Genomic DNA, 22,563 nt, shown 5'->3' with positions numbered 1-22,563 from the left:
ATTATTGATGTCAGGTAGCAATGTTCCCTTTAAGCTGCACGGCTGTGTGGCTGCGCAAGCCATACGCAAGTCTTACAATCGCTTAAAGCAATTGCCTGTGCACTACAAAAAATAGAGGGTACATTATCAGGGCAGAATTTTTAGCTCGGCGGGCGGGCATGTGCCCAACCCGATCCAGCATGAAATCGGGCAAGCGTCCCAATGTCATCCCGCAATTGCAGCATACTTCTGTCGGTGGTCATGGGCAGAAGTCAGAAACGTGCCCGCCCACAATTAAGAGGTAATTAAGTCCATTAATGAAGCAATTGACGCTGCTTTTTCGTGGCCCATCCAACCTTACAGTTGGCGGACGGGCAAATCGGTCAGGCGGTCTTTACATTTTACATGAAGCCTCATCCACGGGCGACCTGTTTTCCGTTATGAAATAAAATAAAAATAAAAATCTGTGGGTAGCATTTTTACCATCTATATTTTCAGGTGATTTATTATGAGGCATAGACACATTCTTTCAGCTTCTGAAACCTTTATTATTGATTTTTCAGGTTTTCAGCTCCCTGAAGCAGCTCTCTGCCTTCAGGAAGCCTACTCTCAGTGCTGGTCCGCACCATCCTCCCACCCCCACCCGGCAGCACTGAGTTTCTCAACGCGTGCTTCATGCTGGCTGGCTGTTAATTGGCCAACCAGCATGAAATCACGGTCGAGAGCCGATAGTGGCCGAATGCACCCGCCCACTGACCTAAAAATTCAGGTCCAGGCATTAGAAACATTTAACTTTCACAAGCAACAACAGCATTTTTGTAATGTACCAAATGCTAGCAGATCAGATTTAGCAGTTTTAGTTGTTTTTTGTTATGAACTAAAACTGCTTCCATCCCTTTTGCTCACAATATTTTGCTACTATTAGTGTACTTTGTCTATTTAGATAGACTTTGTTATTTACAATACTTTGTTAGATAATAACACCTAATGTGGCATGAGAGAAGCCTTTATTACATTAAAATGATGATACTAGTATAAATAAAGATATGACTATTATGTAATGAGATGTCAATGTGAGGTAACTGCAGATCAGAACTGTGTATGACCTGACCCTTTAGGTGTGACAGAAATAAAGTTGAACATTAAGTTTATTAAGAGAATAATATTTTATAGCTTATTTAAAATAATCAATGATCCCACAGGAACAAGCAACAACATGTTTTACTCCTATCACATGAAGAACCTATTGTACTAGTGAGTTAGAAAAGTTAGAATAGGAAAAAAAATGTCCGTGTTAATTTTAACTTGCCAGTTGTGTGTGACAGTAAGGTAATGGATAGCAGATAATACATCCTTATTCAATGAGCAGTTTGCAGTGTTTCAGATATTTCAGATTTGTGCATAACACAAGGCTTTTAATTCCACAACAGTCTAACTTGAAACCTCTTCTAATTTCTAGCTGCAGGGCATTGAGGAATCTTAACTCTTTCTTCGCCATAATCATGGGTCTCAACTGTGCTGCCATCTGCCGGCTCTCACAGACTTGGGAGGTAAGACGAGATTTTAATTAAAGGACTCAAACTATTATCGTCAGGAATGTGAGACCTCATTGTGCAACCATAAGAAAATAGAAATAAATTAAACATTATGGGAAGTCAGGGTGTGTTACAGAGTGGTTGTTTCAGGTAAAAGGACACCAGTCTTCATCAGCATCTGCCTCAGTGAGAGTCTTTATTGAACTCATTAGAAATGACAGCCTACAATGCTTGCCTCATGGCAGAGTCACATGACTATGGCAAGCCAGCTAGTTCATTGGCAGCTCCCAACATTGTTTAAAGGGCCCCTAATCCTTGCCCCTCACCCACCCCCCATGGCCCCTTAGATCACCCATGGCACCCCCATGCCCCCCAACCACCACCCATCTCCCATGCCACCCTACACCCCCTCAGACACTTCATGGCATCACCATGATCCCCATGTATCCTCCATAGCCACTGCACCAGTATCCACTGTGTAGAGTCCATTTATCCATGAGCCATGAAATAGCAATGGGAATTATTTTTTAAATCACTGGAAAGAAAACCTTTAAAAATCTAATAAAACCCTGATTTCAAACACACTATCATTGATACCGGAAAGAAAAAGAAACTACTTTAAGTGCCTGCTTGGTTTGTAAACAAAGAAACCACATTAAGGGTATATTTATTATTACAGCCTCTTAAAATTGTCAATCATTCTTGCATGAATAGATCACCTGTTGACCTGAAGCCATGGTTAGATTTTGAAACTCAGCCAAGCATTCATAATGGCTGCAGCTGTCATAACAAAAGCTTCCAGCTACATTGCCGAAATTGATAGAACAGAATGGTGTCCCATTTCCATTTCAAAGTAGTCTGCCTGTCAATCAATAGAGGGGAGAAGGTGAAAAGATTTTTTCAACTTTCAAAAGCGCATTTTTTTTAACAGCCCTCTCAACCAATTTAAATCAGAGCACACAACTTGACAGCAGAGGCTGACAGGACATTTATTTTTACACTTTTAATGCATCATGGTACTTATGAGAATTGCAAAAAGTACTGCAATGTATAACAACAATTACACAATGCTGGTCAATGTAAGAGTCAACTTTCATTTGTAGGACAGGTCCCTATGGTGAATCACTGCATTAAAAACATTTATATTCCAAAACAGCATCTAATGGTGACATTTAAAGGTGTCAAAACATTTTAGACTTCTCTGTAAGAATGTTCCCAATTCTGCAGCAGGCTTCCCCCATGGTCATGACATGCTAAAACCCTACACCATCATACAAAAATGGTGTGCGGGAGGAAATACAATTTCCCTGTGGTCCTCATGTAGTCCTTCCTGTGGGGCCCCCAAACTCAGAAGAGGTGCATGTTCATTTTGCACACCAGGCTTTCCTGATCTGTGAAAAGGCCACACGAAAATAGCACAGGGTTGGCTAGACAGAGGAAATTGTTTTTCCTCCAAAAAAATTTAAGTGCAGTGTTTTGCACCCTGAATCGCCTCCGTTTGGAAATGAGATTCTGCCCCCAGGTGTCATTCTAATAAATCTACAATGCATTCCTCCCAAGAGCTATATACCCTTCCAAAACTGTAGTGCTCAGAACTTCTCAGTACTCCACTTGTGGTCTAACTAGATCTTTGTATACCTGAAGCATGATTTCTAAATCCTTGTATTCTATTGCTCTAGATATAAAGGCCAGCATTCCATTAGCCTTTTTGATTATTTTCTGTACCTGTCCTTGACATTTTAATGGTCTTTGTACATGAACCCCCAGGTCTTTTTGGACCTCCACTGATTCTGGCTTTTCACCATTTGGAAAGTAATCCTGGGGGAGAACAACTGCCTGTTATTTATTTTGCTTATGCGATATTATCTAATGAGAGCATTTATATTTACACTGCTTTGTTCATTCCTTAGAAGGTGCCTGGGAAATTTAAGAAGCTCTTCTCAGAACTTGAACATTTAACAGTAAGTGCCAGTACATTTCGGAATATTTACAATATTCAGAACACCACTTTAGGGGTCATTTCATGAATTTACATTCCCAATGTAAAGCTTCACATGTTGGGAATTCAGATGTAGATGCCAAGAAAATGATTGGAAGTTAAATCATGCAGGATCCTCTAATCTCCATGCCCAAATTCCTAATATGCGCTGATGGGCATTGCTCCATGGCAGGTATACAAACCCTCATTGCCTTGGCTCAATGGTAATGCATTCATCTCTATGACAGAAGGTTAGAGGATTCAAAATGCACTCCAGAGGTATGATTGCATAATCTGCTGACACTTCAGTTCAGTACTGAAAGGGTGCTGCAATGTTGGAGGTACCATCATTCAAATGGGATTTCATGGGATTTAAGCCTTGACTATAATCTCAGGTAGATCCAGAAGATTCCACAACACTATGTGAGGAAAAGTGGGACAGTTCTCCCAGTGCCCTAGCCAATATTTATCCTTCATCAAACCGATGATATGGTCAATTATTTCATTGCTGTTTGTGGGACCTTACTTATGCAAATTGGCTGCTGAATTTCCTACATTACAACAGTGACTATAGTTCAAAAGCTCATCATTGGTTATGAAAGGCTGTGAAACATGCTCAGGTCATGAAAGGTGCTATTCAAATGCAAACTCTTTCTTTTATTCCTGACAAAACAGTGATTTATAACTAAAATATAGTTAGCCCCACAGTGGTTAAACACTGCTTTCTAGTTGGGCTCTAAACCATCCAATTACAGAAATAAAGAGGTATGTACACTGACTGCACCAGTACAACATTTAAGAAGGGATATGGAACCCTTTCCTTTATTAGCTGGGGTATAGAATATAAGAGCAGGGGGATTATGCTGGAACTATATAGATCATTAGTTTGGCCACAACTTGAGTATTGTGTGCAGTTCTCATGGTCACCTCATTACAGAAAGAATGTAATTTCATTAGAGAGGGCACAGATTTACGAGGATGTTGCCAGGACTGGCAAAATGCAGCTATGAGGAAAGATTGGATCGGCTGGGGTTGTTCTCCTTGGAATAGAGCAGGCTGAGGGGAGATTTGATTAAGATGTACAAAATTGTGCAGGCCCTGGTTAGAATGGATGAGAAGTGCCTATCTACCTTAGCAGAGAGGTCAGTGATTAGGGGACATAGATTTAAAGTGACTGGGAGGAAGATTAGAGGGGAGATGAGAAAAACATTTTTCACCCAGAGGGTAGTAGGGGTCTGGAACTCACTGCCTGAAAGGGTAGTAGAGGCAGAAACCCTCAGCTCATTTAAAATGTGTCTGGATATGCACCTCAGGTGCCATAATCTGCAGGGCTATGGACCAAATACTGGAAAGTGGGGTTAAGCTGGGTGGCTCGTTTTTTGGCCAGCACAGACACAATAGGTCAAGTGGTCTTTTTGTGCAGTAAACTTTCTTTGATTCTATGACTGGCTGTCACAGTCCAATATAAAATAATTTAAGCATTTTCAGCCCCATTCTTATTTGATATGATTAATTATCACAAAAGGAAACACAGCTTACCACCAATTGGTCCTAAACTGTCAATCTCACAGCTCACAAAGAGTGAAAATAAGAATGGTTGAAGAAGGAACTGGAAATGTTTTTCATTGGAAATTATTGCAACAGTGGATTTCTCCCTTGAAATTGAAATTCAGGTGCATAATTGGGTATTTTTCTACCTTAAATGCAGTATATAAATGCAAGTTGCTGTTGCTATAAAGTCTCAAGAGCTCTCCCCTAAAACTAACCTATAGATTGAGCCGATGGTAGAGCTGGGTTTGGCTGACTAGGGAGCTGAAATCAAAACTTGGCTGGGGGTGGCAAGCAGAGGAATGAACTGAGAACTGCGGAGAGCCAACTTGCCCAGTCTGAAGGTCATGTTGTAAACCGCACAGACTTACAGGCCAAACCTGGGAGCTAAAAACAAGTGACTGTCTCCTATGTGCAGAATAGAGATGGAACTCCAAAGCCATACTGGCTGACATCAAAATGATTGGACAGGCCAGGGTTCACCAGTGCTTTGACCTGCGACTGATTGATGGTTATGGCAAAGGAAAAGTTTTCCAAACCTCAACATAAGCATCTCTTGCTTTGATTAGTGCCAACATTTATTTCCCTTCCATCCCCTCCTTTATATGGTAATATTTCCATGGCCATAATTTTACGTCCTGTGGGCGGGCACGTGCCTGACCCATCCAGCCGTGAAACAGCGCAAGGTGACGTCGGGCGAGTGTCCCGATGGCATCTCACGACATTTCGCTCGGCGGGCACGCGTGGCAGTCGGAAGCGCACCCACTGACAATTAAGGAGGCAATTAAGCCCATTAAGGAGGCAATTGAAAGCGACTTTTCATGGCCCATTCACTTATATGGTTGGCAGACGGACAAAGCGGCCAGGCGGCCTTTACATTTTTGCTCAAACCTTGGTCCAGGGCAGGGTGAGATCTCTGTGGAAATAGAAAATAGAAAGCGACATCTGGGGGCTAGTTTTTTATGAGGTATGCTTTAGGTTGCTTGATTATGTTGGATGGACATATTTTGAAGCATTTTTGTTGTTTTGTTTATTCTTTGGAGGCCTGCAGCTCCCTGAGGCATCTGTCTGCCTTCAGAGTGCCCACTGGAAGTGCTCACCAGCACCCACGGTGACGTTAGCGCCCACCTGCTTCCCAACCCCACTGGCAGTGCTGAGCCTTTTGATTGGCCAGCCAGAGTGAAATCGCGGTCGGGGGCCGATTGCAGTCGGGTGCGTCCTGGGCCTGCCAATTGCACACGCCCGACGAGCGAAAAATTCAGGCCCATGTCTGCTCACAATCATTTCGACAGAAGATCAGCAGAAATCCCAGAAAAAATATAAACACCAATTAATGCCATTTCTCTGGGGGTTCCTTTCAAATTACAGCTGACGATCAAGAGAACCCACACAGAAATTACTGGCAATTACTTTTTTAAAAAGTTGAAAGGCAGAAAGTGGCAATGGTTTATTAAAGTTGCATATAGTTGTTATCAATGCATTTTTTGCATTAAGCACATTAAATGTCTCACCATTTTACAGGATCCATCTCTGAATCATAAAGCATATAGGGATGCTTTCAAAAAGATGCAGCCACCAAAGATTCCCTTCATGCCTCTGCTACTGAAAGGTAATCTCAGCCAGGGTTCTTTCTGAGGGCTGAGTACTTTTTACTGTTGCGTTTGATGGGAAAATAGATCAATTTAATGCCACTTTACACATGTTTGGGTTCTATGGCAACATAATCCTATGCTTGAAAAACAAGAGAGTTCATCTTGCCCTGAAGTAAGTTGCAGAGTAATTCAGTGTCACTGATGATTATAGAGCTCAGACTGAGTAAGCAGGCATGAAGGTTAAACCTGAGCTATTTTCTGATTTGAGCAGTAGGTTTTCATTTAAACCTGAGAGTCCACTAATGTCAGTATTTAACAGTCTGCTAAACAATTGAAAAATTGAATATTGTCAACATTTTGTTATCAGAGGAACATCAGATTCAGTAATAAAAGGCATAAAATTTAAAAATTGTCAAATCTGATCCCAATCCACCAACTACCCACCCCTTTCCAGATTTAATGGAGGCAGCTTCCAGGTTGCCCGGCTGAAACTCCACATCCGCTTACCAAACTCACGTCTGTCAACACTGGGGTTTAAATATCAGCTAGACGGAAGTTACTACAGTAAAGGAGTCAACCTATAAGACCATAAGACATAGGAGCAGAAATTAGGCCATTTGGCCCATCGAGTCTGCTCTGCCATTCAATCATGGCTGATAAGTTTCTCAACCCCATTCTCCTGCCTTCTCCCCATAACCTTTGATCCCCTTACCAGTCAAGAACCTATCTATCTCGGTTTTAAATACACTCAATGACCAGGCCTCCACAGCCTTCTGTGGCAATGAATTCCATAGATTCACCACTCTCTGGCTAAAGAAGTTTCTCCTCATCTCTGTTCTAAAAGATCTTCCCTTTACTCTGAGGCTGTGCCCTCGGGTCCTAGTCTCTCCTACTAATGGAAACATCTTCCCCACGTCCACTCTATCCAGGCCTTTCAGTATTCTGTAAGTTTCAATCAGATCCTCCCTCATCCTTCTAAACTCCATTGAGTATAGACCCAGAGTCCTCAAACGTTCCTCATATGTTAAGCCTTTCATTCCTGGGATCATTCTTGTGAACCTCCTCTGGACACTCTCCAGGGCCAGAACATCCTTCCTGAGGGACGGGACCCAAAATTGCCCAAAATATTCTAAATGTGGTCTGACCAGAGCCTTATGAAGCCTTAGCAGCACATCCCTGCTTTTATATTCTAGTCCTCTCGAAATAAATGCCAACATTGCATTTGCCTTCCTAACTACTGACTCAACCTGCAAGTTAACCTTAAGAGAATCCTGGACTAGAACTCCCAAGTCCCTTTGCACTCCAGATTTCTGAATTCTCTCCCCATTTAGAAAATTGTCTATGCCTCTATTCTTCCTACCAAAGTGCATGACCTCACACTTACCCACATTGTATTCCATCTGCCACTTCTTTGCCCATTCTCCTAACCTGTCCAAATCCTTCTGCAGCCTCCCTGCCTCCTCAATACTACCTGTCCCTCCACCTATCTTTGTATCATCTGCAAACTTAGCCAGGATGCCCTCAGTTCCTTCATCTAGATCATTAATATATAAAGTGAAAAGTTGTGGTCCCAACACTGACCCCTGTGGAACTCCAGTAGTCACCGGCCGCCATGCTGAGAAGGACCCCCTTATCCCCACTCTCTGCCTCCTGCCAGACAGCCAATCTTCTATCCATGCTAGTACCTTGCCTCTAATACCATGGGCTCTTATCTTACTGAGCAGCCTCCTGTCCGGCACCTTGTCAGAGGCCTTCTGGAAGTCCAAGTAGATAACATCCATTGGCTCTCCTTTGTCTAACCTACTCGTTACCTCCTCAAAGAATTCTAACAGATTTGTCAGGCATGACCTCCCCTTGATGAAACCATGCTGACTTTGCCCTATTTTACCATGCACTTCCAAGTATTCTGAAATCTCATCCTTAATAATGGACTCTAAAATCTTACCAACGACCGAAGTCAGGCTAATCGGCCTGTAATTTCCCGTCTTTTGCCTCATTCGCTTCTTAAAAAGGGGGGTTACATTAGCGATTTTCCAGTCCCCTGGGACCCTCCCTGACTCCAGTGATTCCTGAAAGATCACCACTAACACCTCCACTATCTCTTCAGCTATCTCCTTCAGAACTCTGGGGTGTAATCCATCTGGTCCAGGTGATTTATCCACCTTCAAACCTTTCAGTTTTCCTAGCACCTTCTCCTTGGTAATGGCCACCATACTCACCTCTGCCCCCTGACTTTCTTGAACTTTGTGGATGTTATTCGTGTCTTCCACCATGAAAATTGAGCTCCAAGAATGCCTATAGATCAGGAAAGGACTATTGTGCCTACCTGCTCGCCTTCTCACCTATCCCTTAACCTTCTCTCTCCTGAAACAAATCCTATTGCTTCTATTACCCATTTAGTTTGCGAATTTACTCAAATTCTATTCCCCTTTATGTGAGAAGCTGTTGCCTGCCTCATGATCTTGCACCTAGCTTTCCAATTTTAAGATGCATTCCCTGGACCAGAATCTTCCATTCGGCGTGCGAGGGGTGGGCCCCGCACACCGACACATAAAATGACGCGGGGCGACGTCATGCGTGTGTCCTGACATCACTGCACGTCATTCCAATCTTCAGTTTGGTGGGCGCGCACAGGAGTCGGCTGCGCGCCTGCCAAGCTGTCGAAGGCCTGCTAAGGCCGTTAATAATCTAATTAAGCTGATTGAGCTGCCCGTCCAATCTTAAGGTTAGCAGACAAACGAAGAGCCCCGGCGGCCTTCGCATTTCTCATGAAACCTCATCCACGGGCGGGATGAGGTTTCATGAGGGGTTTATAAATTAAATAAAAAATTTTATTTAAAATTCATAAACATGCCCCAGCTCATATGACAATGTCACATGAGGGGACATCTCTGAGTAATTTTATTTTTCTTTCTTTCAATTTTTGATTATGAAATTAATCTCCCTGAGGCAGCCTCAGGGAGATTTCTGCGCTCTTTCGCACATAAGCGTGAAAGAGCGCAGGCCCCGACTCTTCTTCCTCCCCCCATCCGCATAGATAGCGCTGAGCGCTTCCGAGTGCACGTCACACTGGGCGGGCTTTAATTGGCCTGTCAAAAGGCAGCGCGCAGCCAATCGCTGGGGCACCCACTCCTGCCCAGCCTGCCCGACGGGGAGAAAATTCAACTCCTGGTATCTGAATCTAATGCCCCCATGAACAATTTGTACAGATAAAATCATGTCAATCTCTTTCATAATCATGATCATCTCAAAGTCTACCCTATGTCAAAGAACTTCCTTAACCTTTTCTCTAAAGTTAAATTCCTGATACTGTGAACCACCTTCAGTATTTGTCTCCATACTATCTCAAGAGCAATGATATCCTTTGTATGATTAGGTGATCAGAACTACGCACATCACAGATCTACACAGATAGGATTAGCCTTCTGCAGCAACAGTACAATCTCTGTGCCTCTGCTAATGCCACCTTTTCCCTTTTTAAAAATCTTTATTGCAGCTAAATGATATGCTGGAAGTGTCATATTTTCCACTATGAACTCTAGATCTTTTTTTTTCTAATTAGCACCATGCAACTATTCAATTAACACATACTGAGGACACTTCTCCTCTTCAATCCCACCTGGGGTCACACCAAACCCCAGAGGTCCACTAGGAATTGTCTGGACTCTGCATAAACATGCTTCAGCTAGCTCTCCTAACAACTGTTTGACCCTCTATTATGTTGAATTTGAACCTACATTCTAATAACATATCACCTCTATAATTTTCTTTCCTGTCTATTAGTAAATTTCAAACCAAATTACAAACTTCTAACTCTTCATTTTTATCATAGAATCATAGATTGGTTACAGCACAGAAGGAAGTCATTTGGCCCATCATGCCAGCTCTCTGCAAGAGCAACTCTTCTCGTCCCACTCCCCTGTCTTTCCCCGTTTGACCTGCAATTTTTCCCTTCAGGTGCTTATCTAATTCTTTTTTAAATTCCATGATTGAATCTGCCTCCACCAGCTCTCAATCAGTGCGTTCCAGATTCTAACCAATCACTGCATAAAGACGTTTATCCACATGCCACTGGTTCTTTTGCCATTCACCCTATCTTGGTGTCCTTTAGTCCTCGACCGTTCCGCCAATGGGTACATTTGCTCCCTATCTACTCTGTCGAGATCCCTCATGATCTGGAACACCTCTATCAAATTTCCTCGCAACCATCTCTGCTGTAAGAATAACCCCAGCTTCTCCAGTCTATCCACATAACTGAAGACCTCATCCCTGGAACCATTCTAAATCTCTTCTCACCCTCTCTAAAGCTTTCACATCCTCCCTATTAGTGCAGTGCCCAGAATTGGACACAATACTCCAACTTGAGGCCGAACCAGTGTTTTATAAATGTTCACCATAACGTCCTTGCTTTTGTACTTTATGGGCAAAATTTTCTGGTCCTGCTGCGGCGGGGGATGGGGCCGGAAAATGCAGCGAGCTATTTAAATGCCCATTGACTTCGGTGGGACCAGAAGATCTCGCCAGCGGGAGGAGTTGGAAAACCCCAGCCTATGTCTCTATTCATAAATCCCAGGATCCATTTTGAAACACTTTCTCAAACTGCGCTGCACCTTCAATAATTTGTGCACATATACCCCAGGTCTCTCTGTTCCTGCACCTTTTTTAGGATTATTTTATATTTTTTATATATTTTTATTTTATACTGCCTCCCCTTGGCCTTCCTACCAAATGTATTACCTCACATTTCTTTCCATTGAATTTCATCTGCCATGTGTCTGCCCATTCCACCATCCTGTTTACAACCTCTTGAAGTTTATCCTCCTCACAGTTCAAAATATTCACAAATTTTGTGCCATGTGCTAATTTTGAAATTGTGCCCCAGACTTCTATAGGACTTCTGGCTTCTATAGAATTACATATATAAAGAAATCAAGGAGAAAAGTGGCTTAAGTTCCAACCTCTAGGAAGCCCTTCTTGCTCAGATGAGCTCAGCTCCTACAACACTCAGGGAGCTCGACTCTCGCTTGATTCACACCTCATCCACCACCTTAAACATTCACTTCCTCCACCACCAATGCACAGTGGCAGCAGTGTGTACCATCTACAAGATGCACTGCAGCAACTCACTGAAATTCCTTCATCAGCATGTTCTAAACTTGCAACCTCTACCACCAAGAAAAACAAGGGCAACAGATGCATGGAATATGACCACTTCATGCTCCCCTCCAAGCCACAAACTATCCTGATTTGGAACTATACCATTGTTACTTCACTGTCACTGGGTCAAAATCCTGGAACTCCCTCCCTAACAGCACTGTGGGTGGACTGTAGCGGTTCAAAAAGGCAACTCACCACCGCCTTCTGAAGGGCAATTAAAAATGGGCAATAATTGCTGGCCTAGCCAGCAATGCTCAACTCCCAATTATAAAAATAGATGGAACCTTGTTAAAAATTTCTGAAAAACCAAATGTATGACCGGGATCCTCCAGGCAGGACAGGAAATTCCCACCCAAAGTCAATGGATGTTTGGCTGCCTCTCCGAATTTGCTGTTCCACCTGCACCAGGCCTGTGTATTTACTGTGTTATTAAATTTCCTTTTTCTCACTATTCTTCCCTTTACCACACAACTCCCCCCTGCCCCATGCCCGCCACCATCCCCTTCCTCTGCTGATGGGGTTGACTCCTTGTTGGATTACAGCTGCACAAGTACTGGGCATGGCCCAGTGTCTCTCCTAAGTGTATTTTATTCAGGCGTGAACCTAGATAACAATTTTTTTTCTCATTATTGAACCAATCCAATGCTCATCCCATTAATTTCACTGAATTAAGTAGAATAAAAATCAGGTGGGTTCAGTAGAAGCTGAATGATTTGCTCCATCAGATTATAACCCAGGCAATGAAAGTGAAAATTTACACGAGTGTTGTATGTGTATTTTACCTGGAAATTGATGAAATTAGTGCAAACATTAGAAGTACTTTCCTACTAAACAATTTTACCCCATTGTTCCTAAGCAAGTTGCCCAAATATTTCAATTAAATGATAAATACATTGCTCACAAAATGAATTGAGATGTTATAGTTTCCCCAGTCAACACTGTTGTCCAAATTGATTTCTCTGCTGTATTCAGTGCACTATTATTGAAACCGTTTACTGCATCTGTGTTTAAATGTTTTTGAGACTTTGTTATTCAGTTGCTCATTTCTTTCTCTGTTAGATGTAACGTTTATCCATGAGGGAAACAAAACCTTCCTGGACAATCTTGTCAACTTTGAAAAGCTGGTATGTGTAATTTGTATATATTTAGTATTTTTGTATATATTTAGTAATTTTCTTGAATGATTACCATTCAAAGGTCATATCCATGTGTTTAAGTATTTGGTGTGCATAAGTCTACAGTAGATCCAAAGGTACTTGGTTTTAAATTTCACCAATCAAGGGATGTTCTATTGGCAATCTCAACATTTTATCTGCTTCCAAATGGAAAGGTTTTGCTACAGAAACAACAATCAAATGTACTTCTAGGAAAAAAAAATTGAAAATAATTCCTGTTTCATTTCTGGCTCTTTAAGTAGTTTCTGCTCTTGTTTTTAATCACATGCTTCTCTGTTCATAGCATATGATCGCAGATTCCATCAGGCTGCTGAGACACTGCAGAAGTAATCAGATCAGTAAGTGTCAAAAGTTTTGAGCTTACAAAGGAGAAAATTAATTATTTAACATTTTGATTTTGTAAAAATGGATCGCTTGTTGAAAAAACCTCATCCTAAAAGTTAACATTTGCTTGAAATATATTTAGAGATGAGCACTCTCAACTTTCAAATGCACATTCCAATCTACTTCAGCATATTTGAAGGAATTTCAGATAAGGACTGCATGCATTAAAGAATGCTCAGATACTGCTTTGGCTACACTTAGGTTCCCTAAGCCTTGGCTCTGGACTTGGGGGTGGGAGATTTGTTGGGCTATCTGTAACTCTTTCGAGTACAAACCCGTTTCCATCTATTTCAGATGAAGTTACATTGTTTCATAGTTTGCCAGTGTGAGATTTGAACTCTTCATCTTGGGGTTACAAACCCGGTACCATAACCACTTGGATATTTAGGCCAATCCTTGGGTGGGGGGGGGGGCGGGGGGTGGGAGTATGCACTGCAGACGAGGCAACTGGAAAATCTAGCAGCTGCATATAGTTACACTAGTATTCCTGACCAGAATGGAGGAGATTGGTGATTTCCTCCATCAAGCATGTTTGGAAATGATTAGGGTTAATTTTGCACATGAAATTTGAACATAACTATCTTCTACTCACTGTATGCCTCAGGGGAAATAATTGATTTGTATTGAGTAACTACCCTCACTCTGCCTTTTGCTGGAGAGATCACCTTTCCATTATCAGGAGGCATTGATGTAGTTTTTGTCATGATTTCAATTTGCCATAGATCATGGAGATCCTTTTTAAAAAGACTCTTTAGACTGTTTTCTATGGTGCACTGGTTAAACAGACTGTACTGCTGAGTAAATAGTCTTTGTTTTACGGTAGACAATTTGCCGTAAGTCATGCCATAAGTGCCACCCCACCTCCAACTCATTGCCTGACACTGAAACTCATTAACTAACACAGTGGTGTCAATAAATATTCAAGCTGGTTTTAGTGGACTTTTTACCAGTTTGTTTTGGAGAATCCTAAACATAAATGAATTTCCTTAGAGCTACTCCTACTCTGCAACCACAATGTCACCAGATGTGTAACAGAAACACCGTTTACGCATATAAACAAAGTTACCACACCACTTGCAGTGAACGTACAGTACATTTCCACCTGTGGTGATAGGGTTCCACACTTATAGGACACCTAGCTAACCAATGAGAAAGCTTCAATGTGAAAGTAATTACAGCATTTTCTCCTCTGACTCCAGGTACAGAAGGTACTCAGAAAGACCATCAGGATGTGAAAGCTTATGTCGACCATTTGCACGTTATTGACAACCAACAGACATTATTTCAGCTTTCTCACAGACTAGAGCCAAGAATTTAACCAAAGCTCCATCTGACCATAAGATTATTGATGTTGAAAAATGCTACAGGGAACTGCAGTCACAGCAACTGTGGCAAAGTGACACAGCTAATGTGCCAAATGAGGGGTCTCTTGTGCAACACAGTTTACTTGCAAATTCAACACAAGAGGTCAAGAACAAGCTAAATTACTTTCAGGTGAGAAAGTAACAGTGGGTTTGATCAGACATTTGCATGGTATGCAGTCCAGGAGCATCATCCAAGCTACTTCAACAGCAGCAGTACTGAGCAGCCAACAAATTAAGAAACAAGCACTAGTGTTTGCAGGATAGAATTATATGAATTTCTGTCAGATTACATGACAGTTATTTTTAATGCACTTTTTCATGCCAAACTGTCAAAGCAGAGGTGCTTAGAGTTATTTTGTGACCAAATGACCAGGTCCATCCTCAGCCTGAAGTGTGGCAGGGTGGGTTTTGCAGTTGTTGGACTAGCCTGCCAAAATATCGGACCTATTTAAATTCTAAATTTGTTTTGGCCGGATTGCCGCCTGTTCTTGGGGGCCTGTCACTGGGGAGAGTAGGAAATGGTTGCTGCTACAGGACACACATAGCTACAGCAGCTTAAAGAGGCAGTCAGTGTGAATATTAAAAAAACTTTGGTCTTTGGTCCAATAAAGTGGCAAAACCTGCCAATTAGAATTGTCACTCCATTCTGCTTAAAAGATTGTTGGACAATCTTGAGTGATTAAATTACTTGCATTGCTGTGCCTCTCCGAGCAATACTGGGTGCCTATTGAAATATGGATTACCAGCAATCAGTATTGTCAAAATGATGGAAAATGTGGAAAATTTTAAGGTTATCGCATCCTTTAAATGCTCCACCCCAACTATTTTTCAGGACTGATATTTCTAGGGATGGTGAAGACGGAAAACCCAATGCACATCCAAAAGTGCTGGGATCTAGCAATATTAACCCTCAGTACCTGCTCTAACACCATTGAGCAACCTGAAAAAGAAATTCTTGTCTAATACTTTGGTGGTTTGTAATGTATTTCTTTTTTGAAAAGAGTTCAATGAAATAAAAAAAGGGCATTACAGTGCTATGAACATATGCCAGGTTAAGCTGTTTAAAGCAGCTAACTAAATAGGATTTTAGTTATTTTTATGACTGATATTGGTAGAACTTCCTTTGATGTGGATGGCTATTGTCCAATAATCAAAACAGTACCAAAAGTATTTGTGAAGTAAGATAAATAAAGCACATTTTGTAAAGTCTGGATATAGAATTAGTGGCCCTGAAACTCTGTAGTTTCTCTAGTTCTCCTGCCAGAGATGCAATGGGGGGACCAGCTGAAGTCACAGGAACACGATATAAATGAGTAAAGAGCCAGCCATTTACACCAATTTTGAGGGGCTCCATCAATCTCTTGCTGCAGTTACGGCAGGAGACCAGCAGACCTCCAGTGGAATTAATCAGCCAGAACTTGCTGGAATAAAGCATCTCATGCCATATGCTTTTAGTTGGCCATTTTCCCGTACCTTCAGTTCAAAAAGGCTTTGCACCCTAACTAGTTGGAAGTGTAAGATGATAAAGACAACATGAGGGCAACATGGCTTCTGGGACCTGAGTGAACAATAGGACCAACAGTATTTCTCTTTAATCAATGAGACTTAAACAGTGAGAAATAAATAGAGGAACAACTGAGAAGGAGGTGAATTAGAATGGATAACTTCAAATCACAGAATTTTAATGGTACAGAAGGAGGCCATTTGGCCCATCGTGTCTGCACCGGATTTCCAAATGAGCATGATGACCTAGAGCCACTGCCTTGCCTTTTCCCCATATTCCTGCACATTGTTTCTATTCAAATAATCATCTAATGCCCTATTGAATGTCTCAATTGAACCCGCTTCCACCATATTTCCAGGCAGTACATTCCAGACCCGAACCACTTGTTGTGTGAAAAAGTTTTTTCTTATGTCATATTTGCTTCTTTTGCAAATACTTTAAATCTGTGCCCTCTTTTTTTGATCTTTTTATGAGTGGGAACAGTTTCTCCCTATCTACTCTGTCCAGCCCCCTCATAATTTTGAACATCTTTACTAAATCTCCTCTTAGCCTTCTTCTCTTTAAGGAGAACAGTCCCAACCTTTCCAATCTATCCTCATAGCTGAAGTTTCTCATCCTGGAACCATTCTTGTAAATCTCTTCTGCACTCTCTCCAATGTGTTCACATCCTTCCTATAATGTGGTGCCCAGAACTGTATGTAATACTCCAGCTGCGGTCTAACAAGTGTCTTATATACATTCAGCACAACCTCTCTGTTCTTGTACTCTATGCCTCTATTAATAAAGGCCAGGATACTATATGCTTTGTTAACTGCTCTCCACCTGTCCTGCCACCTTCAATCATCTCTGCACATATATACCCAGGTCTTTCTGCTCCTGCACCCCCTTCAAAATTTCACCCCTGATTTTATATTGTCTATCCATGTTCTTTCTACGAAAATGCATCACCTCAGACTTCTCTGCATTGAGCTTCTTCTGCCACCTATCTGCCCACTCCACCGACTTGTCTATGTCCTTTTGAAGTTCTACACTGTCCTTTTCACAGTTTACAACACTCCCAAGCTTTGTATCATCCACAAACTTTGAAATTGTCCCCTGTACATCAAGATCTAGATCTTTAATATGTATCAGGAAAAGCAAGGGGTCCAATACTGAGCCCTGGGGAACTCCACTACAAACCTTCCTCCAGCCAGAAATTATCCATTGACCATTGCTCTCTACTTCCTATTTTTCAGCCAATTTTGCCATGAGCAATAACTTCTCTCAAATCAAATCAGTTACAGAAATAGAAATAGAAAGAGGGAAAGAAACATTGGATTAAGGGAAAGAGAAAAAGGAAACAGGAAGGAAAAGTAAGAACAAAATTTAAATTTAAAATTTGACATTTTTATAATCTCCAACAACAATTCACAACCTGAAGGAATGAGAGTCCACAGTTAAATTATTCATTTTCTGGGCCAGAGTCATTTATTGATAGTCATTAATAATTATCAATTGTTAAAAGGATACTTAGGCTATTAATTACTATCATGAACTTTCTATTAACTTTAATGGGCAATTAATGTGAAAATCCAGAAATTTTAAAGATAACAGGAAGCTAAGATCAGGGTGTCATTTTGTGCAAAGCAAACAACAAAGGGCTGTATAACAAGCAGCAAGTTCTAGAGATTCACATATCATGCGAATCACTTGATCATTGAACTTGCCAGCAAATTTACACATCATGATAGAATGTGTCATTCTCACTCTGTTATTTTTTTCAGCAAGTTCCAGCCCAATATGTTTAAACAAGGGCACTCAATGTATTTAACCTCTCCAGACTTTGAATAGACACAGATCACTCTGGTGTCTGCTAAAATTCAATCACTATCTAGATGCTCAGTGGCATGGGCACGATTGAAACTTATCCTTGCTACAAATGCAGTGACTGTTTCTTTAACAGCTGCAGCTTCAATAAACATCTAGATATTCATGTTTATCTTTCAGCATTTTGCTTGTAGTTTGGCTTAATTTGTATAACAATGTTAAAAGCAAGGATTTTTTTAGGATCATTTTAAGAAAGAATGAGTCCATCGAGTACCAAATGAGAAAGGGGTCTGGAGCATAAACAGGGAATAAATTTATTTTGTGTCTACCACCAACTACCACCTCCACTTCCCACCATGATTGAGACAGGCACTTTTAATATAGTGCTGTACCTCAACCAGCAGTTGGTAATGTTATATGCTGAATATTTCAGGATAAAAATGTGTTGGCATTGTTGCTTGTTCAATCTCATAAAGCAGGAGTTCTCAACCATTTTTTACTTTTGAGTTCCCCTACATGTTTTAAGAACTCAATAAAACACAATACAAGTAGTATTTATCTATAAAAATAATTATAAAATTAAGCATACATATTTATTATTTTGTTTTTCTTAATTGTCAATGTTCATCCTGGTTTGGTACTTTGTTTTCATTGCTGAAAATTCAGCTTTGCATGTATTGGTTGTACTAAATGGGACTAACACTTCCTGCGCTGCAGAAGAAATAGTGCTGTATTCATCAGAACATTCACACCCAGAGGCTTCACAGTCTCCAGTACCTGCAGAGCCCTCACCATCTCCAATACCCAGAGCCCTCATAGTCTCCAGTACCTGCAGAGCCCTCACCGTCTCCAATACCCAGAGCCCTCACCGTCTCCAATACCCAGAGCCGTCACCATCTCCAATACCCAGAGCCGTCACCCTGTCCAATACCCAGAGCCCTCATTGTCTCCAATACCCAGAGCCCTCACTGTCTCCAATACCCAGAGCCCTGACCGTCTCCAATGCCCAGAGCCCTCACCATCTCCAATACACAGAACCCTCACCGTCTCCAATACCCAGAGCCGTCACCATCTCCAATACCCAGAGCCGTCACCCTGTCCAATACCCAGAGCCCTCATTGTCTCCAATACCCAGAGCCCTCACTGTCTCCAATACCCAGAGCCCTGACCGTCTCCAATGCCCAGAGCCCTCACCGTCTCCAATACACAGAACCCTCACTGTCTCCAATACCCAGAGCCCTCATTGTCTCCAATACCCAGAGCCCTCACTGTCTCCAATACCCAGAGCCCTCACCGTCTCCAATACCCAGAGCCGTCACCATCTCCAATACCCAGAGCCGTCACCCTGTCCAATACCCAGAGCCCTCATTGTCTCCAATACCCAGAGCCCTCACTGTCTCCAATACCCAGAGCCCTCACTGTCTCCAATACCCAGAGCCCTGACCGTCTCCAATGCCCAGAGCCCTCACCGTCTCCAATACACAGAACCCTCACTGTCTCCAATACCCAGAGCCCTCATTGTCTCCAATACCCAGAGCCCTCACTGTCTCCAATACCCAGAGCCCTCACTGTCTCCAGTACCCAGAATCCTCACCGTCTCCAATACCCAGAGCCCTGACCGTCTCCAATACCCAGAGCCCTGACCGTCTCCAATACCCAGAGCCCTGACCGTCTCCAATACCCAGAGCCCTGACCGTCTCCAATACCCAGAGCCCTCACCGTCTCCAATACCCAGAGCCCTCACTGTCTCCAATACCCAGAGCCCTCACTGTCTCCAATACCCAGAATCCTCACCGTCTCCAATACCCAAAGCCCTCACTGTCTCCAATACCCAGAATCCTCTCTCTGCTGAAACTTACGAACCTATATGTTCCTATAGTTCAAAAAGAACAGCGGCTAGCATTAAAAGCATAAAGGGCAGGGTCAGGGGGTATGAATTGTGAGAGAATGGCAATAAATCAAATATTATGGAATCATGAAATAACAGTTTGTTATATATAAACTGTGAAAATGTATTAAATATTGTTGAAAGTTTAGTTTTAATGTTGAACTTTGCAAAAGTTCGAGAGAGAGGTGAAAGATCAGATTGCCACATGACTGTTATGGTGCTAACAGAGATGGCTGTTGATCAGCAGTCGGTAAGAGTTGGACCAAGCCAGGGGGCTAGATTACTGGTACTGGGAGAAGCCATGGGGTGGCAGTGGTGAACCTCTTAAAACCCTAGTGGGCCATGGGCCTCTGGTTGAGAACCCCTGTGGTCAAGTGCTTATCCGTTGTAATTCAGGTGGTAGGAGTGTGATGCTTGAGTGTCTATCAGAAAGGGGCTTTCCAGTTTTTGATTTGCAGTTGGTTAATGATTCCTATTGGGTCAATAGGTTTAATGCCTTGTTTTATGCTGCCATGGAGGCCAACTGCAAATACAATGTAACTTCCTTCATACTGAGGATGTGCTAATTGTACCAAAAATACTATGGAGATGTCATGACATTGTGTTGACAATATACAACTCCATTAAAAAGACACAGGGTGGAACTTTACTACCGTGGATTTTCACCCCCGGTCAGGACAACTTCCAGGTCCTAACCACAATCATTTTTAAGATCTGCCTACCAATGCATTCTTCCCTAAGGAGGCCTCTTAATTGGCTGCCTCCGGGTATCTTGGCCAGTTAAGGATGGCTGGTTGTGAAGGCGGAAAGCTAAATGGACCGCCCAAGGCTATTGGCAGCCAGTAGCTCCATGGGGAGAGGTGGGCACTGCCACTGTGGGTAGGGGAGCAAAAGGGCACCTCAAGATGGGGGTGCCCTCTGAAGACTGAAAAAAAAGATTAAAGTTAACTGTGGCCCCAGGTGCCAGGAGGGGTAGACCCCCACAGAATGGCCTGCAGATGTAGGCATGCCCTCTGAAACACACTGCTCTGGAGGTTGGGGGGAGTGAATTAAAATAGGCTATAATGGCCCTCCAGCCTGCCACCAGGAGGCTGTGTCCAGCCAACTGCTGGGTTCCAGCCTCAGCCGAAGATGAGGGGGTTGGGTTGTGGGGGATATGGGCTGGGGCAGTCGCTGCCGGTAAAGTCACGGAGGCTGATTATCTACCCGCTGCTGATAGATTCAATTCCAGGAACAGCCTGTGTTTAAATGATATTATTGGGTATGTTCACAATGCACTAAATGTGGCATCTGCTGTAGCATGATGCAATGTGATTTTTGAACAAAGGAGTGAAGCATTGCTAATTAAACCTAAAGATCTTTTTAACAATGATGTAATCTTTGGTGTGAATGACATTATTCATATTAACAACAGTGAAAATCTCCCAACAGCCTAATGCTGAAAATGTTCTTTCCTAATGTAACGTCATCACATTCCCAGACCTCAGTCACATCCCTCCATGTTATTTGTGAGCAGTGTTAAGATAATAAAGTAACAACTATTAAAATGTTAGGAAATTTTTCAATATGCTTGTTTCACAGTAAAATACAACTAATATTGATTCTCATATAATTAAATGTGGAGTTAATAATCTGATCATCTCAGTGGTGAACAATAGTTTTAGAAATAGTCCACAGTAGGACAAAGTGATGCAGTGGCTTATTACACTGTCCTTCATCTTTAGTCAGGACCCAGCCTGGATTGAAAAGATGGAAGTCTCCTGTGTCTGCCTGCAGGTTATGAAAGACCTTGGGCAGGCTTTACCCGTGAATGGTGGAGCACAGCACAACCAAACTGCCTACTTTTGACCAATCTGACACAAAATGATCAATGGTGCTCAGAGAAGCCAAAGGGATAGCCTGTAAAAAATTGAATTTGAAAAAATCATGCTTGTACAGAAAGGTTGGGTTGGAAGCATGTTTCTAGGGAAGAGGACAGGAAGCTTCACTCTGCACTTAGCCTATAATATACCTGATGTGGAGAGCTTGATGAGTAGCCAAAGTGAAAACAAAGCTATTTTCCACACCAATATCCTTTGCCTTTAAAAGCACACAAATAAAACACCATTATTTTTTAAAATCTCCTACTATTTAGGGGAAAACACTTTTTTAACATCAGTGCTAATACTGATATATTTTTGGCTTTGACTGAATTCTATCATTTTAGAAGGACAGTGGAATATTTTTCACTGCTACTCCAGCTTTTGAATAACTAGTTCATTACCAGTGTGTTGGAACTTCTACATGACACAGCCATGCACAGCCATCACCTCCATTGGCACAGAGTGAATTGATAAGTGGAATCTAATGGGTGTCCTTGGGAGCTGATTGGGGAGCAGGGGGTGAAATCAAAAAGGAGGTGGTGGTTGGAGGAGTGCCTGTCACCTTCCCTACACCCTGCAATTCTCTCAAAGGCAGGGCAGGTCAAGGACGGTCTTCCTGCCCATTGACCAATTAAGGGCTACTTCTCAGCACCACTGGAATTCTACCAGTGGTAGGGGGCCCTCCACCACATGGGAAGACTTCTAAGCTGGGGACCTCCCTGAATGGGCAGTCTGGTCCACAGATGGACCCTCCTGCGGCAAGGGCCATCCTTGTGGAAACAGTCCACCCC

At 42.3% G+C, this 22,563-nt stretch overlaps 1 protein-coding gene across 2 annotated transcripts in view; it reads left to right on the top strand.

The window, feature by feature from the left end:
- Positions 1-16,584, top strand: part of rapgef5a (Rap guanine nucleotide exchange factor (GEF) 5a) — a 267,567-nt gene extending 250,983 nt beyond the window's left edge. For both annotated transcript variants that reach the window (XM_041183142.1, XM_041183143.1), the window contains 6 exons: positions 1,439-1,529; positions 3,425-3,475; positions 6,562-6,649; positions 12,849-12,913; positions 13,248-13,302; positions 14,548-16,584. In XM_041183142.1, the coding sequence (XP_041039076.1) occupies positions 1,439-1,529; positions 3,425-3,475; positions 6,562-6,649; positions 12,849-12,913; positions 13,248-13,302; positions 14,548-14,666 (469 nt within the window). In that variant the 3' untranslated portion in view covers positions 14,667-16,584. The remainder of the gene's footprint in view (positions 1-1,438; positions 1,530-3,424; positions 3,476-6,561; positions 6,650-12,848; positions 12,914-13,247; positions 13,303-14,547) is intronic.
- The last annotated feature ends 5,979 nt before the right edge of the window (positions 16,585-22,563 follow it).

This window comes from Carcharodon carcharias, chromosome 3 (genome assembly GCF_017639515.1).
Source record: "Carcharodon carcharias isolate sCarCar2 chromosome 3, sCarCar2.pri, whole genome shotgun sequence".
Classification (NCBI taxonomy): domain Eukaryota; kingdom Metazoa; phylum Chordata; class Chondrichthyes; order Lamniformes; family Lamnidae; genus Carcharodon; species Carcharodon carcharias.
Note: the sequence above shows the minus strand (reverse complement) of the source record. Positions and strands in the feature narration are given on the sequence as shown.